Genomic DNA, 26,567 nt, shown 5'->3' on the forward strand with positions numbered 1-26,567 from the left:
TACTTATCCGTCACTTGAGAGGAAAAGGCCATGGTATCTCTTTTCGATGTATACCAAGCCATTGCAGTATCATTGGTGATAGCCCAGATAAGGCAGCTCAGAGTTCAAAACAGGAAGACGGCTACGTCCCGCTTCCTTTCTCAACGACAGACTCTGCAAGACAGCTTCGTATTTTAGCACGCACACTCTTGTTAGCCGAATGGAATACCGCGCATACAAGGTGCACCAGACTGCACAGACTAAACTCTTCTCTACAGCTCGGACCTCCGGCCAGAGTGTACCGACACGAAGCGTCGCTTCTATCGACGAAAGAGTCTATGTCCAAGGCATTCAAGAAACTAGATGATCGTCTTCTGAGACGATCATGTGACAATAATGTTCATCTGACAATCTGTTCGTCTCCTGAGAGTAACAGACAATACTAGAACACCGCCCCAAACGATCATTGGCTCAGATTGCATTGAAGGTCTTTTGTGCTTTCTGATAACGTCTAGCTTGTGTGAGCGCCTTTGACTCTGTAGTGCTGTCCGTGTTAGTCTCCTCTAGCCCCCTCTCCCCTTTGTTTCTATTCCCCTTCTCCCTTCCCCCAGCGTAAGGCTTCCAAGCGGCCTCTTGACTGCTCAGCATCCCTACCTTCCTCTTATGTTTCTCGCTCTCATGGGTTTTAATTAACGGCGTGTATTATCTGGAATACGTAGGCGATGTTACACAGTGTTACCGTTGAAACCGATGTTATCAAATAAAATAAAAAAAAACAATATGCTGCGAAGATTTACTGCCTCCTGCTGGGGAAATCAATCCCGCATTCTTCCTGCTGATATCATTGCAGCAAATGAGTACACTTTTATTCTGGCAGACAAGTTCTGATGCACTAGCCTGTAGCGTTACTAGTCTGAGCGCTCGCACTGCGAACCGCTCGTCGGTCGTCTGAAGGAAGACTGAAAGGTGTAGTCGATAAAACATGGCATAAGGCTTCCGTATATATATATACGTTTAAGCGTTAGACACTACGATGGACCATCACTGCGCCAGCCCGTATACGTGGCATCTACAGCTTCGCTTTTTTACCTCGTAAAAAGACGCTGGAAGCGTCCACCGAAGGTGACACGCTCGCCATCAGGGAACTAGCATATTTTTAGACGCCATTACCGCGTAAACTCCAGTGCGCGTTCGCACGCTGGGCAGCGAGCGCGACCGGCTCTCACAACCGCTCGTTCGTGATACCGCAGCCACGGACTTCCGCCATCCCCTGCTTTGCTTATATTCGTTTTCGAGTTTCCATCTGTGCGCACGCTTCTTGTCTTCTAAATATGTTTGTTGCACGAATTGCGGGCTAAAAAGAAAAAAAAATATGCAGGCGGCGGCAGCTAGATGTAGAATGCAGATTGCCGTGGTTCCTCTCAGATTCCAGCAAGCAGAGCTGCGATGAAGGCGCGCGCACCGAGCATGGTGCCGTAGAACGAAACAAGAAAGAAATGTGAAGGAAATTCGACGGTGTCGAGCATTTCACTGTGCGCGTGGTTGTGGAGAATGTGGAGCGGAAAGTGATACGCGGCCGCCCTCTCGAGGTCTGCTACAACGTTGACTGCGGCGTGGAAGCAGAGGGATGCGTGTAGAACTTATGCGGCACGTGTCGCACCGCTGCAACAGCTTTCTTGAGCACGCAGTATCCCCGCAAGGTCCTGCTTTGCCTGGCTACTGGTGTTCGGTGGTTCGCTTTCCAATCGCGCCATTAATGGTATGGGTGCTCGCTCACCTTTTCTAGAAGCTTACTGTGGTATTGTATAGGACTTCCACATGTAAATCGCACCAGTAGCAAAATTGCTTAACGCAAAGCAGACGGTTTTATGAAGGATAGTCCTGTTCAGCTGGGGAGAGAGGGAAAAGGAGGGAGAGCGAGAAAGATGTAACGATGTGTCGTGTTCACCTGGCGACCGGCGCCTACTGAGTGATATGTCCACCATTGCGAATGGCTGGCATACACCTTTACGAACAATTCTTGTGTAATAGCTTTTCGTGAATGCGGGCCCTGGGTCGTTATTCACGAAAAGCTATTACGCTAGAATCGTTCGTGAGAATAAATTCCAGCCAGCCGAGTTGCTGGACATATTAGCAAAAGCGGCCGATAACTGGCATAGAATACTTACTTGTGTTGTCTCTTAATGACCGTGGCAACAACTTGGAAGAGCGTAGGTTTGGGCATGTTGGTATTCCATAACATTTAGGTTTTTAGCGCGCGAAAAAGGGACGAGAGACACAGGTACGACACGGACACAGCGCTGTGTCCGCGTCGTACCTCTGTCCTCTCGTTCCTTTTTCGTGCGCTAAAAACCTAAAACAACTTAGACTTAAGAGGAAGCTTTAGCTCGGGTGCTCCTATATAAATACATGTAAAAGGAGAATTCGTTTTCCTCGGCAACCACTGCACGAAATTTGACGAGGTTTGTTGCATTCAAAAGAAAAACCTAAAATCTAGTGAATGCTGGTTTCGAATTTTCGATTTAGATAGCCATTTTTTTGTTAAAAATTGGCAAAAATCGCAAATTTTCTGAAAACGAAACTATCAAGTTTACAAATCCGTAACTCGATAGAGAAAAATGATATAACAATTATGTGAATTGCACATAATAGTACATCCAAAGCGGACAAAACTGATATGTCACACATGATTCTCAGAAGATTGAGTAATATGAAAATGCAACTTTTGCAGAACCCTTGTACACAACCTAACGAATTCATGTAACGTATCAAATGACATATCAAATTTGTCCGCTTTCAATGATCTAGTGGATGCCGTTTACAGAATCGCGGTATCTGCTCTTGATACAGAGTTATTAAATTGTAAACTTCATGCTTCTATCTTTTCTAACTTCCAAATTTTTGAAAATTCTTGTAACAAAATTAAAGCCCTAAATCGAAATTCCGCTACCAACAGTCACTAGAATTTAACTTTCTCTCTCAAATACAACAAATTTCATTCAAATCAGCCCAGTGGCTATATCAGAAAAGCGTTTCTGCGTTTTACATGTACTTGAACGGGCCGCATCGGAGTTGGGCACCAACTACAGCTTCCTCTTAAAGCGCTCGCCGTTAGCGCCTGACGCGTTGTGTTTGAAGACTACAGAAACTCGCAAAACTATTGGCTAAATGTCGCGTATTCCTCAATTTACAGGAGAGTAGCGCAATGTACGTATTTGAACTATTCCAAAACGATACAGGATATACACCTGCTGTGCCGCATGATGTGCTGTGCAGGAAGTGCAGGGTATCCCGGCCACGGCGGCCGCATTTCGATGGGGGCGAAATGCGAAAACACCCGTGTTCTCAGATTTAGGTGCACGTTAAAGAACCCCAGGTGGTCGAAATCTCAGAAGTCCTCCACTACGGCGTGCCTCATAATCAGAAAGTGGTTTCGGCACGTAAAACCCCATAATTTAATTTTTCTGCCTGTGTATTGGTGTTTTACTTCAAGCCATTTTTTATCTCTGCGCTGTATCACGAATGAAACAAGAATTAAAATAAAACGTGTTGAAAGGCCTAACGCACTTTATATCTATATATATATATCCCTCGGGGGGGGGGGGAGCGGCAACGTTGTCTTAGTGATACCGTGGACATACTACAGTGTCGCGACACATCGCAACCACCAACGTGTGCACCCTTTTCCCTCCCAACTGCTTAAAAAAAAAAAAAGGTGTTCTGTAGTTCCATTCACTCTGACAAAGGCCGGCTCACGCAACATTAGTAAAATATTGTTTGTTTGCTCTCAAACGTGTCATTTTACGACTCTCTATATCTTTCTTTCTGTCTACTATATATATATATATATATATATATATATATATATATATATATATATATATATATATATTCCATTGCCTGCTCATAAACAGAGTAAGAAAAGAAATATTGCTTTACAGTGACATCTCCTTTTCTTTTTAAAGACTTCTTGGAACAAACAACTTCATTGAATCGAGATTCAAGGTAACGTTTTTCGTTTTTCGATAGAAAATCATTCAGCCTTAGGAAAATATGCAGAGAAAATTCGTTCGACAGGTAAAAGCACTCGTGAAACCGGGATACGTCTAATTGGGGTTAGAGCGAATATTAATGCTTAGGCGGTCAACTAGTATTGCGCGCAACCTGACAGCTTTGAATGGCAAAATTTCGCCTCAAACGCCACCCTTTGGCATATCTCATGGATTTCCCCAAGGCAGCGTCCTCAGTGCTACCTTGTATAATATTTTGATGCCACAGCTGCCTTCAACGCTTCCTCCGCCGTTGCCCATTAGTATATATGCAGATCATGTCTGCATATGGGTATCCGGATCGGATCCGCATCAGATCCGATCGGCAGCCCCAATTGCGATATGATGTTGATGTTGTATACTGGTTCTTTCCAGCACGAAGTATGGAATTATCTCGAGAAAAGTCTGTCTTTCATTATTTGGCTGGCAAAGGAATGAAGGATTTTCTGCCTTCTGCAAATGGAATGTCCGTTCACTGTGCCAGTCATCACACATGCCTTGGAGTGGTTCTTTATGCTTCACTTTGTTAGAAAATACATGTAGAGAAGGATGAAGAAAAAGTTAACGGGATCATTCGTTTCATGCGCTGCTTGTCTAGAGGCCTCGATGGGGAGTGTCATTTCTCTTCCAAATACGCGCTAGTCGCGTTCGGCAGTGTACGGTTTATCGTTTGCCAGTGTTGAAGAGTTTATCGTTCACCCGGGAACCCCGTACGCATTCGATTATGGATCGACATTTGAGGGTTCGACTAGGAGTGCCAACTATGACCTCTGCCTTTCTGGTGACTGCTGAGCCACACGAACCACCCGCAGCTACTCTTCGAGCCAGGGAGAAACCTACGCACTTCTCTCTTTCTTCGAGCATCTGCTGGAGACTTTAAAAAAATTATGGGGCTTGATGTGCCAGAACCAAGATCTAGGGCGGATAGAGAGTGGATCCACAGTTAGGTTGCCGAGTGCATATCTGTAATAGCCCCGACATGAACTCAGTTATCCATCGCCTGAGGTTTTAAGTAGCATATATAGGCAGTATTCGTTACCTTATACGTCGTGCTCTTTCGCGTTGTTGCGAATGCGGACACTCGTGGAAAAATCTAATACACTTCCTAATGAGTGGTATCCGATACGAGCCACATAGGCACGTTTAGAGAACAGCAATCAATCAACTTGATTACCGGTCATTTAACTTGCAAAAGCTTGTTGAACCTTGGAGTAACGTATCAGCGCAACAAACTGCTTTGTAGGCTTTAGTAGCATTCCTAAGAGATAATGATATAATATGAGATTATTGATATACAGCGAAGCGCAGCCTTTTTTTTCGTTTGGTGTGTGTGTGTGTGTTTCATGATGTTACAGTTCTCTTTTGTAGGCTCCTCGAGTGTGATATTTCGTTTACGTGTGCATTTCCCTTTGATAATGTATCATGTTTTTTTTCCTGTGGAATAGGGGAACAAGACTGTGAAAGCTAAATTTTTTTAAATGACTATCTGTGGAGTGTCTCTGAGCACTAGAACACAGTTTTCTGAGTCCACACTGCAGATTGTGAGGATGAGATATATATTATCTATTTTCCATGTCGTTATTCAAAATCATTTATTATTTTGCATTTTTTAATGTTGCAATTTACCCCCTCCTTTTCTCGTTTGTCTGCGAGCTGCTATATAGGTGAAGTGTATCACTTAACCGATGATCACGCTTCGTTCATTTAGGAATTTACATTTGCACTGAAGCCGGCGATATATTGTACTTGTTGCCAACATTTACAATTCACAATAAATAAATAAATAAATAAATAAATAAATAAATGAATAAATAAATAAATAAATAGTTTGGCAGAAACGATCTCTAGGTGACTGTCGACGATAATGCGTTTAACATTGACTCGATATAGCGACGCAACATATCCGTATCTTCGAAACGACATATGCATGAGGGGCTTGCCATGCTTGCCGCACTTCCAGCGCACCTAGTGGCACGTACTCAGTGACCCGAATTGGCTGGAAGTCCATTGAAGAGCGGCACATTACCAGTGCGTTTGCTGTGCAGCCTGCTAAGGCATCGGGTTGCAGTCCTTGAGGAAACCTTGTGACGTGGGCTCGATTCCACCGGGCAACTGAGAAACTTAAACGCATCTTTCTTTTTGTCGTTTTGGAGTGGGAGATTGCCAGTGGCACATGCCCAATTACAAGTTGGCGTCAAAGATGTTCGTTGAAGCACGGCGCACGCCTATACTGGTATATATCCAGTGGCCCGAGTTAGCATTACAGAGGTTCATTGAAGACCACCAGAGACCGACTGGCACATACCCTGAGCTCCATTTCGGTGTGGAAGTATTTCATTTGACCATGGAGCATCCAGTGACCCAGGTAGGGGGAAAAACGGGTAGAGACATAGGTGCATAGAAATGTACGTAAAGTAGCCTAAGGACGCTAACGCATTAATATTACATCGAATTGTGTTGGCGCGTTCTGACTGGTGCGTCGTACGGCAGTTTTAATGCGTTATCATTCTTAGGGTACATCGCGCACTTTTCGGGGGCTATCTATCTATCTATCTATCTATCTATCTATCTATCTATCTATCTATCTATCTATCTATCTATCTATCTATCTATCTATCTATCCGTCTGTCCGTCCGTCCGTCCGTCTGTCTGTCTGTCTGTCTGTCTGTCTGTCTGTCTGTCTGTCTGTCTGTCTGTCTGTCTGTCTGTCTGTCTGTCTGTCTGTCTGTCTGTCTGTGTTTGTATATAACCGCTTTCCCGTTAACCTGGGTCTATGTGCCATCCATGGTCGAATGGTTAGAGCATCGGGCTGCTGTGCTGAGGGAACAGGGCTCGAAACCAACCGTCGGACAAACTTGAGGTACTGAGTATGTGGTAATGTGTACGTGTGTGCCAGTCTTCAACGGCCCTCTTTTCCGCCGACATGGGTGTGGTGTTAGGCACGTACCCCTCTTCATTGACGCCGAATTGGAGCACTGGATATGTGCCAATCGGACTATGCTGGTTTTCAGTAAACCCATTTCGTCTTCAATGAACTTGGATCACTCCGTATATGCAAGTTGGCGTGTGCCTCTCTATAACTATAAAAAATCCTTTATATTTCTCTGGAGGAACGATGGAGGAGTCACCTGTCAAGTCGTTTTTAAGTATCAAATATCACTTCATTGATTTCTGACAGTTTTTGGTGGAGCCGGCCGAGCCACACATATATAGCGTTGTGCTCTTTGTGCCCTCTGTCCTGTATTAACGCGATAACGTGAAGGGCTCCGTGTCGCAAAAAATCCGGCGTCGGCGTCCGGCGTCCCGAGCCTGGCGTCGACCGCTGTTTCGGAAATATTCATTCCGAAGCTCCCCTACCCAACCACGCAGGTCCTCCGTGTAGTGCAAAGAAGTTACTGAACTAATTCAATTTCTCAAAATAAAATGCGCCAGAAAAATTGTAAAGTACGACTTACACACAACCTACAGACATGATAGAGTCGAATTTTAATTTGAATATACGAGAAAACATAATTCCGTTACGCGGGAACTCAAACACAAACCCCTTTCGACGCGATAGCGTTTTCCAGCTGCCGTTTGAGGCCTGTTTTAGTAGCAGCGCCGCGGTGCCCTCGGTTCCTTGCACGCGGTCGAAAAAAGAACCACAAAGCTCGCCTTCGTGCAATAGCATTCGCCGCCAGCGTTTCCCGGTAAACATTGCGGTTGCATAAGCTGCAGTTGCCGGAAAGCGTGAGAAGAGCTTAGGGATCTTTGAATGCTATCGTGTTCCACTGTTAAAGGCGAAGCTTAAGCGTCCTGCAAATTTTACTATGTCGCTTCGAATGAGGAATCAGTTGATATTGAGCGCACTGTCCTGTCCGTTCTTCACTCGTCCCGTCGTATGCGCTGTTTCGTCGAACATCGTATGGTTGTTAGCAAGGTATGTACGAATTTTCTGTTGAGAAAGTGATTTGCTTGATTGTTTATTGCTTGTTTATCTTAATTCAGCATTCAGCATTCAGCATGCAATAAGTTGTTCAGACAAAGTGCATGGCGCTCACAACTTGACACATGCCTTGAGCAGCGACAAATTGCCTCGTTGCACTCCTGATCAAGCTCCTGATCTGCGCACGGCACGCAGTCAGCTTTTCACGAGGGAGACCCCAATTGGCCCCGCCGAGGGGATTTTCGCATTTCCTTTCCGTGGGGTTGCGTGACCGAGTACGCCGACCCAGTTGCGCAACTTTAATTCCGGTCGGTGATAAGCAGTGGCCGCATCACCAAGTGGCGAATGCTTACCATGGCGCCGTCACAGGGAGCCGCGAAGGCTTGAAACTGGCTTCCTCACACTGTGAGTGCTTCTCGATGTGCATCCACAGGATTGTACTACAATGTGGTGGGGTTGGCTGAAGGCTCATCCCCGCAACCGTGCCACAAGCGTAGAGGTCAGAAGAGAAGAAGTGATGGGGGGATGTTTCAGAACACCGCGGCCGTTGTTTTGGCTCCATTCGCCAATTGCCTCAGTTCATTGGCCTAAGTCAGGTGGTCAACATACACCTTACTGCATTGCTGTCTACTTACATCAAGCTTCCACAAACCAAGCTTCCCTTTCTTTCTTTATTTCTTTCTTTCTTTCTTGCTAAGGTCGCAGCTCGCTCAATCAAAAACGGCAGAACAGTATGTGAATGCAGAAGCGGAAGTTAACGGCAGCACATAGTAATTATAATGCGCCAGTCTAACAAACAAAGTGCGTCTGTTCAACCTCAGACATGTGCAAAGGGCCTGACCTACAATAACCGGAAGGACACGCAGTTTAGTTTTGCCAGCATTTGATAGCAATGGCACTTCTATCACAGATATCCCAGGAAAAGAATAACGATTGCCATGGCAAAGACCAGTCCCTAACGACGTATGTAACGGCAACTCCGGGCGTATATCAGCCACACATCAATCTTTATTCAATCAATCAATCAATCAATCAATCAATCAATCAATCAATCAATCAATCAATCAATCAATCAATCAATCAATCAATCAATCAATCAATCAATCAATCTTTATCATTACAATTCAGATTATTTACAGCGTCGAAAATATACAGACGAATATGGGGCAATACGCTATGTCGGCTGTGGGCTAGTGTCGCATTCTCTAATTCGTACTGCTGTAGCATCAAGTGTGGATGCGGTTATAGTTGTGAGTGACTCGGATTTCTTCTTCTAGATTCGTCTTTTAATGCGTGATTCTTTGCGTACTTCACGCACTTTCTGAGAGCTATGTATGTATGTATGTATGTATGTATGTATGTATGTATGTATGTATGTATGTATGTATGTATGTATGTATGTATGTATGTATGTATGTAACCGTTTTCCCGACTAGCGTCACCGCGTATGTGGCAATGTTTACATATGTGCCGCTCTGCAACGAACCTTTCACGCCGACATGGGTCATTGTAAGATGCGAGGGTCGGGAGGTACCGTTGTTCGAAGAAACTCTTTGGCGCCGACTTGGAGCACGTGGCATGTGCCACTCGGTCTGTGCTGGTCTTCAGCAAACCACTTTGATGTCAATTTGGGTCACTTGGTGTGTGCCAGTAGATGTGTGAAGCTCTTCAATGAACGTCTTCGACGCCAACTTGGGTAGCTAGGCATGCGCCACTGGGATTGTGCCGCTCTACGATCACGAAAAATATCCCTTAATCTTCTTAGATGCTGAGCGGAATCGAACCCAAGTCACAAGGGTTCCCCAAGGACATCAACCTGACGCACTAGCAGGGTGTCTGCGCCACAAATGCACATGATACCTCACTCTACACTCTTGAGCAAAATTACACCCTTTTGCCACACAACGATAATCGTCATCTGTCTTGTCGGCATTTCCTTTCTTTAACGCGGCGAACACGGTACTTTCCAGTAACGAACGACATGCGCGTTATCAGCAGGACATAGCTTTCCCAACAGGAAAGTAGCGGGCGCGGCGTTTTCAAGAAAGGAAACGCAAGCAAGGCAGATGACGATTATCCTTGTGTGGCAGAGATACACCCCAAAGGGTTTAACTTTGCCTACACTCTAAGAAAAGTTTACACCCATTTGGAGTGCCCCTTCTGCCACACAACGATAATCGTCATCTGCCTTGAAGCGTTTCCTTTCTTGAAAACGCCGCGCCCGCTACTTTCCTGTCGGGAATGTTATCATGCTGATAACGCGCATGCCGTTCGTTACTGGAAAGTTCCGGGCTCGCAGCGTTAAAGAAAGGAAACGCATCAAGGCAGATGACGATTATCGTTGTGTGGCAGAAGCGGCACTCCAAAGGCTGTAAACTTTTCTTAGAGTGTAAGTGTAAAACAAGATTACACCCTTTGGGTTGTATCTTGCCACACAACAATAAACGTCATCTGTCTAGTCCGCATTTCGTTTCTTTAACGCTGCGAGCCCGGTACTTCCCAGTAACAAACGGCATGCACGTTATCAGCATGACATAGCATTCCCGAGAGGAAAGTAGCAGGTGCGGCGTTTTCAAGAAAGGAAATGCAAGCAAGGCAGATGATTATTTTTGTGTGGCAGATATACACCCCAAAGGGTGTACCTCTGTCTGAGAGGTCTGCCGCTTTTCAGTAAATCTATTTCACGCTGCGCTTTAGCGAGCCGCGCCACTGGGCATGTGTCGCTCTTCAAAGAACCTCTCGCCATTTGAGCCACTGAGTATGTACCAAGATTGTGCGGCAAGCAAGGGAATAATCCTCAGCTTTCGCAGGCACCGGCGCGCCACGCTTCTGGTCTCGGAGGCCACACGCGGACTTCTCAGCAGTGCACTAGATGACGCAGCGTGTTCAGAATGAAGCGCTAGAGTGGAGCCCGGTTGCCGCATGAAGCATTTCTCAGCCTGCGCCACGCATCGGCGCGCCACGCATATCGTAGGCCACGTGCAGTCTTCGCAGCGGCAGCGCTACAAGGCGCCGGGTGTTCTTAGGGAAGCGCGAAGGAGGAGTACCAGTGCAGTACATGCCCCATACATAACCAGTTTCAACACTAGCAATACGATGTTCATTCAGTGCTAACGCATTACCGTCGACAGTCATCGTGAGGTGGGTTCTCGCGCAATTTTTCTTTATCTGTGAATGTTTTCTTTACTTGCAAGTACTTGTTGGTGTGGGCGCGATTCAATGTTCTATAAACAACAACAACAACGTAATAATAATAATAATAATAATAATTATAGAAGTAGTGTAGTAGTAGCAGCACAATCCTATTTTACCCGTAAAGAGTAAAGTACACTAGCCGCTACTTGTTGCTTTCGACAGGACCATTTCGATGACAGTTAACCTCTTCACCCTAGTGTCTCAGTCGACTTTGCCTTGGCAAGTTTTCCAGCGCTCAACATTGCTGGTTATAAAGATAACGGAAGACGCTTGCTGCTTTTCGCTTCAGTTCACGGAGCAGTGAAATTAGCCACCTCGCAGAATGCAAGAGTGGTCTTTCTCGCTGAGAAAAAACAACATGAAAGACGGAATGGTGAGCCAGTGAGCTACATGAAGCACTGAGGCACGCACGCACTGAGCTGCACTGAGGCACGCACGCACTCTTCAGAATCGTGATGCGCTATCGGTGTTATCTACGGAAACCGGTGCGCTTGCTTACACGCTGGCAGTTCACACGAACGCGCGCGTGCAACTAGGGAATAAAAAATGAGCCTTGGTTAGTGGCTTACTCTACAAGCATACGACTTCCTTTCCAGGTGCATTTGGCCGCTGGATTTTAACATTAACGTTCATACAATGCTCGGTGCTTCGATGTAACTGTACTTTGTCGAATAGGTCTTGTGTCTTTGGAATAACGGCTCAGAAGGAGAGAGAGAGAGCTGATAAGGGAGAGGTATGGACGTTAACAAGGCTGCACCCGGTTAGCTGCCCTACGTCGAGGGCGTGAAGAAAGAATGGGCAGAAAGATTAGGCTAAGAAAAGAAGAAAATAATAACACAGGCATGCACGCACAAGCGCGAGCGTTTGTCGTTCCGTCACAAGCAGTCACATATGCATTTGGATCACGAGAAACCATTTCTTTACTTTTATATAGCAGACAAACGAGGACACGGGCCAATGATTATTTTCTTCTACGAAATGTCTGTCGTTTAATTGCCTCAGATGAATGCGAAGGGCAAGTATTTGTTCTTTAAAGGAAGGGAAGTCAAACAAAGGGCACTTCGCAATTCCTTCAGAACCACACGTCGTGCAATTTGCACTGCCCGCCATTACATTACGGACGGTTTGGGGGCTTACGTCATGGTGTACGTTATTCTGAATCTTCAATATCAGTTTTGCACACAAACTGATAGTCTGGATTCAAAATAACGGACAGATTAGCGATTTACGGAAAGCGATGAAAATTTATCAATTACAGAGCGGCTAAGCTGAAGCCTGGGAAATGTCCATTATCTCGAGCGGGCCCTTCGAAGAGCCATTTCTTCAATGCACCCTGGCGTAGGCAACCGGCCCTGTAGTGGGAGGGTACGGTAGGAGCACGCAATCTATTATAACCTTAAGTGGGCGTACTTAACGCGTTTCGCCCATATGAAATTCACTGAGCTGCCAGATTCAATAATCAATCACGATTAAAGCTCTTTAATCGAATAATGAAACGGTTAATCCCTTATTATTTGAGCTTCGGTAATTAGTATTACCCAACAAGCCTTACTATACATAAAAAAAGCGAAATTATAACCAAGTACATTCGTCCCTCGGCTCAAACGGATTTTACGGCGAATTGAAGGCGGTCAAATGAGTTTGTATAAAATTTGGGTCCTATATGGCCTCGCGAGTGCGGCCAAAGGTGTAGGCCGTATAATGGGCGTATGGGTAACTCTGCGCATTTTCTGAAACGTTGCACAGCATAAAACTTTATAGTGCACGATCGATGTGCCATTACGCGCACACGATAATCGTCTCTTGTATTTTTGCATTCTAGGAGGCCATTTGTACATAAACGCCCAGTAAATTTTGTTAGGCATGCTATAGGGAACAACTCTCGTAAGGAAATTGGCAAACACTAACAGAGATATTTTTTTTTTTTGGCCTGTCCATTTATGAAATGTTTTCGGTCCGTTGTTCACAGCGTATGAAGGACATGACAATTTCGATATCAGGGCAGTGCTTGCACTCTTACTACGTGCAGGTGGTCGCCTGAAATGCTATTCTGCATCGGCAGAGAGGGAAATTGAGCCTGATTATTGAACCGTCGCAGCCATTACTTTCATTCTATGCAATACAAAGAAATCCAAAAAGAAAGAAATGGAGAAACAAACAAACAAAATATGTTCATTGCACTTCTAGAACAAAGTACATAACAACGCTGATGGTCGCACGACAAAACTGGAAATAGCGGTTTCTAGGCGACGAGGGAAAACGTGACCATCAACGGGAGAGGGTGCGCATGCAGATTCAAAAAGAGGCAGCATGGCCTTTGCGAATTGGCGATGGATTGTATCGTTGCCTCGCACACGGCGGGAGAGAAGCCGCACGTAAATTGATGGTCCTACACCGCTCTGACCCCAAAAATGTTCGAGCTATTCGCCGCAGTGGCTGGCCGAAATTATATGGGTTGGATTCTTGGCTGCCTAAGCTACATCATTTCATTGCGATAATCTCCGCTTGATTGACATCAGCCCCAGACGGTACATCGCGGCGCCTCTCATCAGCGATGCTGTTGCCTTCGGACTTGTCTTTTCATATTTCTTTTTTCCCTTGAGTCACGACGTGCGAGATTTTCACGCGTTTGCTATTTCAACGCGTCTTCGCGCGTTGGCGATATTGACATATGTGCGCAGTGTCATGAAAAATCGAAAATATTAGGCAGCCCGTCGGAACAGTCCTCGTTTTTGCAGCTTCCGCAATCAAAAGTCGTTGCTGTAGCTTAATGCATACATGGCGTTTTGCTGCACAAGCACAATGTGGCGAGAACAATTCCCGGTCGCGGCAGCTGCACTTTGTTATGGGCGCAATGTAAGAAAGCGCCGGTGTTTCGAAACTTGGGATTTGAAACGTTACTATTACCATCCTGGTATGCAGGGAACTGTACTTGGCAAAATAGAGCCTACTCACCCTCTGAACGCTTTATTGTTATTGTTGCTGCTGCGGTGCTCAGACGCATACGAAGTGCTGGAATGATTTGCCTCTTTTCACTTTCATATTCGCATCACCTTACTTGTTCCACGACCTTCACATTTCATTGTACCAAGTAAACAAAATTTGGAAAAGAAAAACCGAGAAAGAAAGAAAAGCTGTTCCACTACGCGATAATGCTATACTATATGATGGGTAACTGTATAGCGACCGCGGTCTTTAATTCCTAATCGCGCTTCATCGTTTGTTTTCTTCTCTCTCTCTCGGGTCGCACAGTAACGGCGGCCGTCGAGTTAAATAATACACCCCGTGGGTCCACAATTTCCTCAGCAACGCCTGGCCTTTCGTCGCAACAGTGTCGCATGCACTGAGGGATGCGACCTGTCGCCTCGCTGGCATTCGCGCCCTCGAAGCTGGAAGGCATGCGCAGGCAGAGATCGGGGAACAATGGGCGAGATAAGGTCGAGTCCCGCTAAATAAAGGACAATTGCCGCTCGCCGTGCGGTGGCCCCGTTTTCCAGTGGGAAGGCCACCACGCGCACTCTTTTCGGAGATGTGCGCGAACTGCGCCACTTGGCGGGTGCGTGGCGCGAAGCGTCCGTCCCGGTTTCAGTTGCTTCTTCGGCGCGCGTGCTCCTTGCGCCGCACGTGTTAGCGGCGTCTGCAAGGAGATACGTGAATCGTACCGGCCACGAACGGCATTAGCGCTGCTCTGGTATGCCCGACATCTCGCGCATCTGTAATAACCGCCTCTCATTTGATCCCTATTGCGGTCGTTGACCGCCGTGCCGATGTTCATGACTTGACCACAGTCGGTATGTATGGCCTACTACAGACCTAAGATTGCCTGACTTACTTCTGGCAGTGGTTCGTTTACTTCGTTTATTCAAAGATTCCCACAATACTTAAACATGAGGCAGCGCTCCCGTTGATATCCTTGCTGCTAGTTCTGTTTCATCCGTTGCGGGTGCAAAAAGAAAGAAAGAAAGAAAGAAAGAAAGGAAGAAAGAAAGAGAGAAAGAAAGAAAGAATGAAAGAAAGAAAGTAAGAAAGAAAGAAGGAAAGAAAGAAAGAAAGAAAGAAAGAAAGAAAGAAAGAAAGAAAGAAAGAAAGAGACAGACAGACAGACAGACAGACAGACAGACAGAAAGTAAGGAGAGAGGAGGCAGGGTGGTCAACCAGCTTTTCCTCTCCTTGCTTTCTCGTTTTAGTAAAATGTGCTTATTCCAGTATTGTACAGTGCGTATACTGATCATCACATGCGCGCATTTGCAAACTTGTCTTCAATGAATACGCACCGTCAAGTCGACAGTTGCGACACAGAATTAAGTGCTTAGTTAATGCGCGCGCGCTATGAGAAGCACACGATTTCTTTTTGTGTGTGTGTGTGTGTGATTCACGAAATCTCTGTAGCGCGAAAATTCAGTAACGGGTATCTACCGCATAATTGATAGACGATGCATCGCATTCTCTTAAAGGGAGGAGAGAACGCGAAATTCCACTGCTGCAGAATCTAATTGCGCGTCCGTCGCGGCGTGCCGCTGGTATCGATTAACAACTGAGATATGTATCGGCAATTTCCCGCCGAGCCGTTTATAGCTCGTCCAGCCGGTTCGGAACGTGTGGCCATTGGATCAGGTGGCGCAGAAGGAGCGCGTGCCAAGAATCGGCCAACCACCCAGAGCCCGAAATGCCGTCGCTTTGCCGGCTGAGAACGTGCTTCAGAAAGAGGAAGCGACCGCTGGGGGGAAGTCGCTCGGTTCTTTTCACGAGCCAGCGCCACTTCCTTCCCGCTGTTGCCGTTGTCGAGCGGCTTGGTGGTGCGTTCCTCCACGCTGGTTGATTGCCACAGGTGCACGTGCTTCGCTAGTGGCGGCGGAAAAAAAGGGGGGAAAAATTTAGATGACCCGTATGCGCGTGGCGGTGGCTGAACTTGAGTCGTGGGCCACAAACGTTCGCTCGGAAGCTCCGGTGAAAACGTGCGTCCTTTTGGAAGAACTGAAAGCGCTATTCGGGAGGCACACATTGTACGATGCTGCGGACTCTTAAACGAAAAACTATAGGAATGGGGAGCGATTGTACAACGAATGAACGAGAAAATTAACTGTGCTATGGTACTTCTACCTTTAACGCTTACGTGTAACATACTACGTAACTTCTAACAACTCCCTCTGCGATAGTGTTTCTTCTTATTTAAATCGCGGTGTGTGCTAAAATGTTGGCGTACAGAGCGTGTTTTACGTCACAGCTTCTGTATGACCGTATCTGAGTATGCTGTGTATTTGTGAACCTCCGGTGAAGGGCAAGGAAGTCATGGGGCTGTAGCGATGTTTGTGTTTAGCAAACATAAAACCGAAGATTCACTACCACTCCTCATACTTACAAATGGAATTCAACCATTAGAGACTCCAAGACTCGAAGGAAACTTGGCAGTCTTATGTTTCTTTGAAACTACTAATCGAAAATAATGAAATTGAAGCTAGCTACTTCCGTAATACGATCTGTCATTACCCGAAGAAATCATCATAGCCATAAACGTTCACTTTCTCCTGTAGTGCGAAGATAAACATAGATGTCGTTAATTATTGTTTGTTAGAGCTGAGATTTCCCCAACATGTCCCGAGCTAGTAAAACATCATTTTAATAGTTCAGTTACCAGTAGACATTCTGGGATCTTACTTGACAAAACCACGATATGATTATGAGGCACGCCGTCGTGGAGGACTCCGGAATGATTTTGACCACCTCGAGTTGTTTAACGTTCTGGGGGCGAAATGAGAAAATGCTACTTATTATTGAGGATGCGTGTCTATAACCCGGGAGCAAATTAGGTAAAAAACTTTAAGGAATCTTGACCAACCTTCACTGCAAAAAAGCTGTACAGCAGCGTCCGACATTGCGCAATTGTTATTCATCCTGATAACAGAAAACATTCAAAACTGCACCGCGTAGAATAGCTGTACAGAACCAGGACTATGAGTAGGGGATAGTAATCAGAACAAAAATAGCGCATTGAACTTTGGTACGTCTGCTGTTGTACACATACCTATGAAGTCGGGCATAGGTAAACAAAAGGATCTAGCATACAGGGTGATATTTAAGTTTTACGCCATTTCTTAAAACCACCTGTTGCAGATAGCATGATTAGAGTCCTTGTGCTGGATTATTCAGAGAGGCGGACATTACTTGCCGCGATAAATCAAAACACATTCAACTAATTAACAAGAATTCACTAATTGGATCCTTAATTAATTACTTTACGGCACATATTGCAGTTTACGAACTTTAGGCCGTGATTTTGCAAGACGTATCCACTTGAAATGAATTTCGAGGATGACACCCGTTTCGAGATATTGTTTCCCGAAGTGCGGGACGAAATACATGGGTGTTCCAAATACTTTTCTGCTTCATAAGACAGCGTTTTGTAAAAAAAAAAATAAGTGGAACAACAGTGTATGTTTACGGCTAGTTAGATGGCGCATATCTCCAAAACTGGCATAATTCTGAACATTCATTCCAAGTGGATACGCCTTGCAAGCTCACGGACTACAAGTGGTAAATTGCAATATGTACGTGCCGTAAAGTATAATTAATTAAGAAGTTAATTAGTTTATCTTTGATAATATTTGGATATGTTTCTATTTCTCGTGCAAGTCATCTCCACCTCTCTGAATAATCGAGCACAAGGACCGTAATTATGTTACCTGCCACAAGCAATTTTTTTTTAAATTGGAGGACGCTTGAGCTTGGACTTTAAGAGCGGAACGCGACAGCATTGAAAGATCCCTGAGTGCTTCTCACGCTTCCCGACAACCGTAGCGTATATGTGACCTTAACGTAATGTTTACCGCAAACGCTGGCGGCGAACGCTATGCACGAAGGAGAGCTTCACGGTTCTTTTTTTTTTTTTTGGAGGGGGGGGGGGGATGTTGCGCAAGGAACTCAGGGGGCCGCGTCGCTCCTACTAAGAAAGACCTCAAACGGCAGCTGGAAAGTGCTATCGCGTCAAAAGTGGTTTGTGTTTGAGTTTCCGCCTAACAGAATTATGTTTTCTCGTATATTCAAGCCACAATCCGACGCTATCAAGTCTGTAGGTTTTAAGTCGTACTTTACGATTTATTTTTTTCTGGCGCATTTTGCTTTGAGAGATTCAATACAGTAACTGCTTTGCGCTACACGGAGGACCTGCGTTGTTGGGTATACGTGGTTCACCGACGCCGGATTATCTGCTACAGGGGCTCTTAACGCTATCGCGTAAAAATTGCGTAAAACTTAAAAATGGTCACCCAGTATAGACGAGGAAAATCACAAATAAACGCAAACCCGGCAACGCTCTGATAAGGTTGTGTGAGAAGCGTCAACGGAACAAGGACCCTCGGAGTACACACTCCCAAAACATAGAGTAGCGCGAAATCTACGAAATTTAATAATGTGAAAACAGAATCATGCGACAAAATTCAACAACGCACAGAACACTGCATTGCATCGCCCTATGCACAATTGCAGATGAATTTGATTGTACAGCATGAAAATGTAGGTTTAACATAAGTGGATGTTGAAGTAACACACTTGTTCAACAACTGTAGAGCTATATCAAAGCACGAAGAACAGCTAAAAAGAAAGAAAGAAAAAACAGAAGAAGAAGGCTATGAAACGGAGAAACAAGAAAAGAACACTTTGTGGTGTCACGTTATAACCACTTATGTTGGGAAGAATAGCGTGTGGAGTTCGGATAACTTGAGTCGAGGGATGTCGACCACGTGCCTTAAGTAGAATATTTAGGATTTAGGGGCTTAGAAATATAATTTTTGTGTTCCGTAATTAGTGGGTGATTGGGTACATTTACCAATATTCAGGGCTCTCACGTTATACTTTGTGGGAGCTTTAACGACGAGCTTGGTTAGTGCAGTTAAAATATTTTTCTTTTGATTACTTCTGCCCAGTTGGTAGCTATAGGTGTCTTCTGTAGGTAATACAAGAAGACGCGCAAATATTGTCTCTACCGGAAAATTATAGGCAGAGTATGCCACTACTCTCACCACTTTTATTTGAAGCTTAGATAATTTCTTTAGTTAGTTGAAGCAGTCGTAGCCCAGACCAACATGGTGGGGGGGGGGGGGGGAGGAGTATATTTGAGAGAAAGAGGGTAAGTCTAGAAAAACAACATTATATTATAGAGGGAAGGTAATTGCTGTGCCGGTAAACTGAGCTTGTTACGGAGGCTAATCCTGATGCTAAGCAGTAAATCGCATGGCTCTGCCAAGATATGTTTGAAGTAAATAGAAGGCCTAGTGTTTTAAACTCATTTACAAGTCCAATCTCAGTATTCTTTAAACAGCTGCAATCCTTATGGTACAATATTTGATTTCGTATAAAACAACATTGCTTCCATTTTATCCTCATTAATTATTAAACCATTTGCCTTAGTCCAGGCAAAAAGCTGGCGCAAGACATATTTGCGGTGTTTATAAACAGAATATACCGGTGTCATCGGTAAACATTACAAATTTAGCTCGTCCCTCTACGTTGACAATGTCGTTAGTATAAATGTTAAACAAAAATGAAGCCGCGACCGTTCCCTGAGGCACCACTGAGTATATGTATCTCTATTTGAGTTGTGTCTATTGATAAAAGCATACAGAGGTCGACTCAATAAATAAGATTTGATTAACTGTAGCGGTTGGCCTCAGATGCCATAATGTAAATGTTTGTGAGCAAGAAGTTCACGGTTTAAAAAATGAAATGCCTTTTTAAAGTCAACAAATATTCTCAGGGATAGTTTTCAATCATCAAATGTCTTAATATAACTTCTTTTGGCGATGGATAGCCAATCGTGTAGATATGAGTTGCTGGAAGCCATATCTACAATCAGTTATTGTTATTGCGCTATTTGCAAATGACTAGCGCCGTACATGCATCAATTTCTCTAGAAATTTTGAAAAGACCGCTAGTATTGAGATCGGTCGGTAATTGTCTAAGTTATTTTTGTCTCCTTTGCTATAAATGACAATGATCTTAACAGTCTGTATGGAGCCCGGGAAGACTCCAAAGGAAAAGCGCCTATCCAATATGTACTTTGAAACATATAATATTTGCCACAAATTTAACAGGTTTCATTTGAATTTCGTGGGCATGACAACTGTTTGTGCTCTTTTGGTGTAGGATGGTTCACCTCACTTCTCCCTCAGAAACACGAGTAGGAAGAACACATTCTGGGAGCCTTTCATTGTTGAGCAAGCTCGTGTCGCGACTTATTGGTGGTGTTTGTAAGCTTCTAAAGTGGTCATGAAACATTATAAAACTTAGGTTTAGGTGCACGTTAAAGAACACCACCTGGTCAAAGTTAACTTGCTGTCCCCCACTACGGCGTGCGACAGAATAATATCGTGGTTTTGGCACACGTAAACCGCATTAATTTATATATATATATATATATATATATATATATATATATATATATATATATATATATATATATATATAAGAAGCCAACAAACAATGGTATCACGGGCACATAGGCGAATTTACTTGTGCTTAAGAATTGAATTAAATACATGATAACTAAATGAAAATGAAAGTGGATGAAAAAACAACTTGCCGCAGGTGGGGAACGATCCCACGTCTTCGCATTACGCGTGCGATGCTCTACCAATTGAGCTACCCCGGCGCCGTTTTCCCATCCCCTTTATTTATGTTTTACTACTAGATCTGACCCTTGGAGAGTTCACCAGCACTCACTAATATATATATATATATATATATATATATATTAGTGTGCCTGGAATGCCCCGAAATTTTGCAGACTGTTGCTATTGTCTGCTTCTCTATTAGAGCACTATCTTTCAAGGGGTGCATTGTCTACAGCGTTTTTTTTCTCCATCGGCTATCAGTGTTAGTGACATTCCATGCTGTGAAAGCATTTAGTTCGTTCAGAATGTGTCCGAGAGCAGCGATGCTGCGACACGCAAGCGGGAACACCGGGTCGGCTGTTTTCAGATAGCGTATCGCTCGCTTTCCTTTAAACGCAAAAGAAAAAAAAAATAGCCGCAGAAAAGTTAACGGCCCCCCAAGAAAATGAAATAAAAAGGAAAAGTTTGTGTGCAACGTTTGGTAGTCACATATTTTATGCAAAAATGTAACAATTAAAATAAATTAACGAATACGTTTTAAAAATGAGTTGAATATTAATTACAAACGAATCGAGTATAACGCAAGAAAAAAAATAATACTGGAGGCTTCTACAGGTGGCTGCTTAACGCATACGCTGGAGTGTATTCCATACACATATAAGGCTTCGCGTTAAACAAGTTTTAAGGCAAAAGCTCAAAGTGGCTCGTTGCAATGGCTCATATCCGAACAAAGCGGTGTCTAGTCCAGTGACGCAGAAAATATCATCATCAGGAATAGTTCATACTCCCATAAGGAAGCAAAAATACAATTGCTGAATATTAATGAAGAAACGAAAGAACGAAAGAAAGAAGAAAAAGAAAGAACGAAGAAAGAAGGAACTAAAGAAAGGAAGAAAGAGAAAAGAAAGACGGAAAGCAAGAGGGAACGAAAGAAAGAATGAAATAACCATTAGGTAGTACATTAGATAGTGGCATGTGTCGTTGAAGACGTCGACCTACAGCGCCATACGTTTACTTCACACTGCGGCTCGTTATGTTTTGCAAGAAGTCTGACCCTCCGATCGTACAACTTAATGTATTACCACGTGTGCAGCAGGCGTTCGCCTTCACGTGTTACAGGAGTGTAATATGCTGCCGAACTTTTTGTTTATTGGTGCGTGATAGTGGGACCGTATCTACATATAGTGTTTATGCGGTTTACTGGCGTACAAACGAACTTTAGTTCATGGAAAGCTTCGATTAACAATAAAGTAACCAGTACGATGACTCCTCCGCGCCAACGAGAAGCTAAAGCATCTCTATGCCGTCATGATGGGTATTTTTCCATATGTTTCTAAGGTTAAGCATGCGGGAAGCTATCCGCTAGTGTAAAACTCAGTTTACGTCATTCTACAAATAAAGGCTTACGATGAATCTTCGTACGATAGAGAGGATGGTCAGTGAACTCTGCGCGTGACTTGCTTGCAGCAAAAGCTGCCACTGTCTTTGCATGTGCAACAAGACTGTCTGAATAATACAGGCATGTTTGTCTTCGTTGCTGTTATCTATGAATTTGAGGTTGACCCCATCCCTACTCTAACGAAGGAAAACTGAACCTCGCCAACACGTCAAAGCTGAAGTATAGCAAGAGTTTTCTTAGGGAAAACTATGTTAGTCAAGAGAAATTTGTCATCACGACCCTTTCTTCCACCGAGTTAGGAGCTTCTGGTGCCTGTTTCGATGAACGTGTAACAGCATGGTGCTTGTTAGACTTTTGCGCGCACAAAGACAGGACGTCGAACGAAGAAGGGACACACAACATGCGCAAACTTCAACTGGCTTTTACTGTGACAGCGACACACACACACACACACACACACACACACACACACACACACACACACACACACACACACACACACATACATATATATATATATATATACATATAGACACATATAGACACATATATAGAGACACACAACATGCGCAAACTTCAACTGGCTTTTATTGTGACAGCGACATACATATACGCTTCTACAATCAGGACATTCCTGATTTTTTCTTTGTGATTGCGGAAGCGTGTATATATATATATATATATATATATATATATATATATATATATATATATATATATATATATATATATATATATACACGCTTCCGCAATCAGGAAAAAAAATCAGGAATTTCCTGATTGTAGAAGCGTATATATATGTCGCTGTCACAATAAAAGCCAGTTGAAGTTTGCGCATGTTGTGTGTCTCTATATATGTGTCTATATGTGTCTATATATATATATATATATATATATATATATATATATATATATATATATATATATATATATATATATGTGTGTGTGTGTGTGTGTGTGTGTGTGTGTGTGTGTGTGTGTGTGTGTGTGTGTGTGTGTGTGTGTGTGTGTGTGTGTGTGTCGCTGTCACAGTAAAAGCCAGTTGAAGTTTGCGCATGTTGTGTGTCCCTTCTTCGTTCGACGTCCTGTCTTTGTGCGCGCGCAAGTCTAATGAGAACCACGTACAACCAACTCGCCCCAAACGTAACGCTTTTGTGTAACAGCGTGCCGCGCTTCACGCAGTGCTCGACTCAACGGGTCGTCCGGCGGCCGGCACCCTGGAGGGCACGCTGTCCGACTTCGGCAACTACGACGAGTGCCTCAAGATTCGCCTGGTGGACGAACACACGGGCGAGGAGAACTTCCGTGGCAAGTACTGCACGCTCAAGTTCGCCGCGCCGATGCCGCCCAAGCCGGAGCGCCTCAACTACCACCAGAACATCTTCAACACCACGCTGGAAGAAGGAGGGGTAAATTGCCTCCCAGCATAATGGGTGTCTTATCTTCCCACCGCTATTTTTTTTTTCATTATTATTCGAAATATTTATCACAACACATAATGGTAAGGTGAATAGTCAGGGAGAATATTCAGCGTCATACTGCATAAGCCTCTTCGCGAACTTGTCGGTCTCACAGCATGTGTGGTGTCCAGTACCTTCAGCTTTTTGAGATTGATATACCACTGGTGCGCAACTTTTCAGGCTTCTCTCAACTTTCTTTACAACCCTCTGCCGCGTTTGCAATTGATGAGGATAGAGTGCGCACTTTTAAATAAAAGAGCGGAAACGACGGTTCTATAATACCTGCACTCATCTAATAGAGGAACAATAAAAACAAAACCATCTGAAACTTGAGAAGGAAAAGCAATGAAGTGCTTCGAGTGGCTGAAGTAATGGGCAGCCGCAAGCGTGCTACACAAATCTCGGTTTGTCAGAGGGCAGGGAATTCGAGGAATCAATAAATGATTGTGCTGATATATAATGCAAAATATCCTACGACTTGGCTTAGGGCTGGGCATGCGTCGAGACATAAAATATTGCTGCGATCAAACTCATGCTTTTTTACACAGCTCCTTGAGGACATGGCCAGAGGAGCGCCCTACTTCTACCACTTGTCTCCAAAGCTTGGCATATGCATTCCTTCTGCCTGTTCTGGAGAGGACATTGAGTCCCTCATCAACGTCGGTAACTATACTTCTTGCCTACTGCAGTGACAGAAATTTTCATGGTCGCACTCCTTCTCTCTCTCTCTCTTTTACACTCTTTGTAACTCCCACTTTTCTAACCCCAGTACAGGGTAGCAGACTGCGAACTGTAATCTGGTTATCCTCTCTGCCTTTACGGTAGTGGGAAAATGCGCAGATGCAAGTAAACGGAATGACGCACCTGCGCAAAGTGAGTCTCTACAGCCCCAGCATACCACTAGAATCTACGCTGATATATTGGCCGGCGCTGGAGGACCTCGCATTATTTTGTTAGGTGCACTTTCGCTTTCATTGAAGAAATGTTATGAAGCTGTTTTAGTTCGCCCTACAACTTCTCACGCAAAAGTTGTGTCCTCAGATGAATGGTTATGAATTTGCAGAATTGACATTGACTAATTAGTTGTCTAATCACACTATAGGATACCGTAAGTTATCAAAGCAACCACGAAGAACACGCTATAGGTCTTATCTATTCATTAAGCAGCAATTCCTTTCTTAAGGTTCGACCGGCCGTGGTGGCGTAGTGGCAACGGCGTTGCGCTACTAAGCTGGAGGGCGCGCGATCGAAGCCCGGCGACATTTCGACGGGGGTGAAATGCAACAGCGTCCGTGTATACTCTACATCGTTGGGTGCACCTCAAAGAATACCAGATGGATAACATTAATCCGCAGTCCCTCATTACGGCGTGCCTCGTAATCAAGTTCGTGGTTTTGGCATGTAAAACCCCAGAATTTAATTTTTACTTAAAGTTTGGTTCAGGTTGCGTGAAGTTTTTTTTTTCTTAACATCTACATCTCGATAACCTCCCTCGTCCGCTACAAGACAGCTGATGCGCGGTCATGTATGGCCCATAAAATTTATAGCAGAAAATTCACTGATCATGTACCCCATTAACTTGTTTTCGACGCTGCGCATTAGAAGTAAAAATTGCTTGACGAAAATACTTTTCTTCAGAACACACTTTTAAGAGGGGCACACACGGACGCAGAACGCACTCTTTGCAGTTATAGCTCAGACAGTAAAACCTTCGATGCGCCCCAAACTCCATGACGCAATTCTCTTTTCTTGGTGATGTGATTCTTTGCGGCGCAGTTTCACCCGCGTATTTAAAAAAAATTATAAAGTTTTTTTAACATTTTGTATTATCAGAAGAATAGGCCAAAGGGCATCGCAAAATTTTTATTTTTATTCTTTATCTTTTACGTAAATTATAGAGGAATTTGAGTGGACGCGATGGCTGTTCAAGACAGCATGTTGGAAGCAGGTTTCGGTAGCGTAAATCAGTGGCCATTAACCCTCTGTACGGGCTGGAGCTGGGACGAAACCTTGTGCCCAGCCCGAATTCGGTGGCTCAAGTCGAGCCATCCTACTTTTGTCAAAAGCAGGTCCCGAACAAAAGTGCCCTCAATACGGACGGGTCAGCTACACACAAAGCCCAGTATAGTGATACGCAGACTTTTCACGTGTTGCTGCGATTGCTTACGTCAAGTGACCCGCGCGTAACGTTGCGCGTGCCATAGACTTTCATGCAAGTGCTAGAGGTAACTGGGGCGCTAGTGTCTACGGCAGCTGCAAGCGGGGTGATTCAGCCAGCATGGGGATGATGGGTAGTACATGGATTTGCCTAAACTTCGTCCTTCTGATTTTAAATGTCTTCGAGACTTTGCCAAGTGATCATCTTTAAGAAAGTACTGCGTTATAAATTATTAAATAAACATTATTAAAATTGTCCGACACCAGAATTCAAACAGAGGACCTCTAGCACTGAAGCCCGATATTGAAACCATTATGCCACGGGCGCATGGATAAGCGGAACCACTGCAATTAGCAGCGATTATGCGTCCTTGCAGAGTCTTTCCAATTGCTTTGAAATTTAGGCCCAGATGAAGCACAATAAACGAAGCCACAAGAACGTCCGAAGCGCCAAGCACTAATTTTAGAAAAATCCATATACTACCCATCATTCTCATGGTGGCTGAACGATCGCATCGCCACAGTTTCTTCTAGTGATTGCAAGAAACTTTGTGGCGCAGGCTATCGCCTGTGCGGTTTCATGCTTTTCTGGGACAATTGACAAGAACTTAATTGAAGTGTCCTGAGGAACATGAGGAAACAATTTTTTTTGTCCCATGGTTTTTCTTTCTCTAAAACAGGGCTAAATTCTCCAAGCTACATCAATTTTGTTTATCCTTAACAAGTTCGATAAAGTATTAGATGAGGTTCTATGCGCTTGCTCATCAGAGTAAGACTGAGAGAAAGAGAAAGAGAGAG

The 26,567-nt window shown here is 44.3% G+C and overlaps 1 protein-coding gene and 1 non-coding gene across 2 annotated transcripts in view; one reads left to right on the forward strand and one right to left on the reverse strand.

The window, feature by feature from the left end:
• LOC142587708 (nose resistant to fluoxetine protein 6-like) overlaps positions 1–26,567 on the forward strand; it is a 79,706-nt gene that overhangs the window by 33,224 nt on the left and 19,915 nt on the right. The window contains exons 2-3 of the mRNA XM_075698938.1: positions 23,335–23,561; positions 24,161–24,275. Coding sequence (XP_075555053.1) covers positions 23,335–23,561; positions 24,161–24,275 — 342 coding nt within the window. The remainder of the gene's footprint in view (positions 1–23,334; positions 23,562–24,160; positions 24,276–26,567) is intronic.
• On the reverse strand, positions 20,720–20,791 carry TRNAT-CGU (transfer RNA threonine (anticodon CGU)). The gene has a single exon. It is a non-coding gene; the product is annotated as a tRNA-Thr (tRNA).

Source organism: Dermacentor variabilis, chromosome 1 (assembly GCF_050947875.1).
Source record: "Dermacentor variabilis isolate Ectoservices chromosome 1, ASM5094787v1, whole genome shotgun sequence".
Taxonomy (NCBI): domain Eukaryota; kingdom Metazoa; phylum Arthropoda; class Arachnida; order Ixodida; family Ixodidae; genus Dermacentor; species Dermacentor variabilis.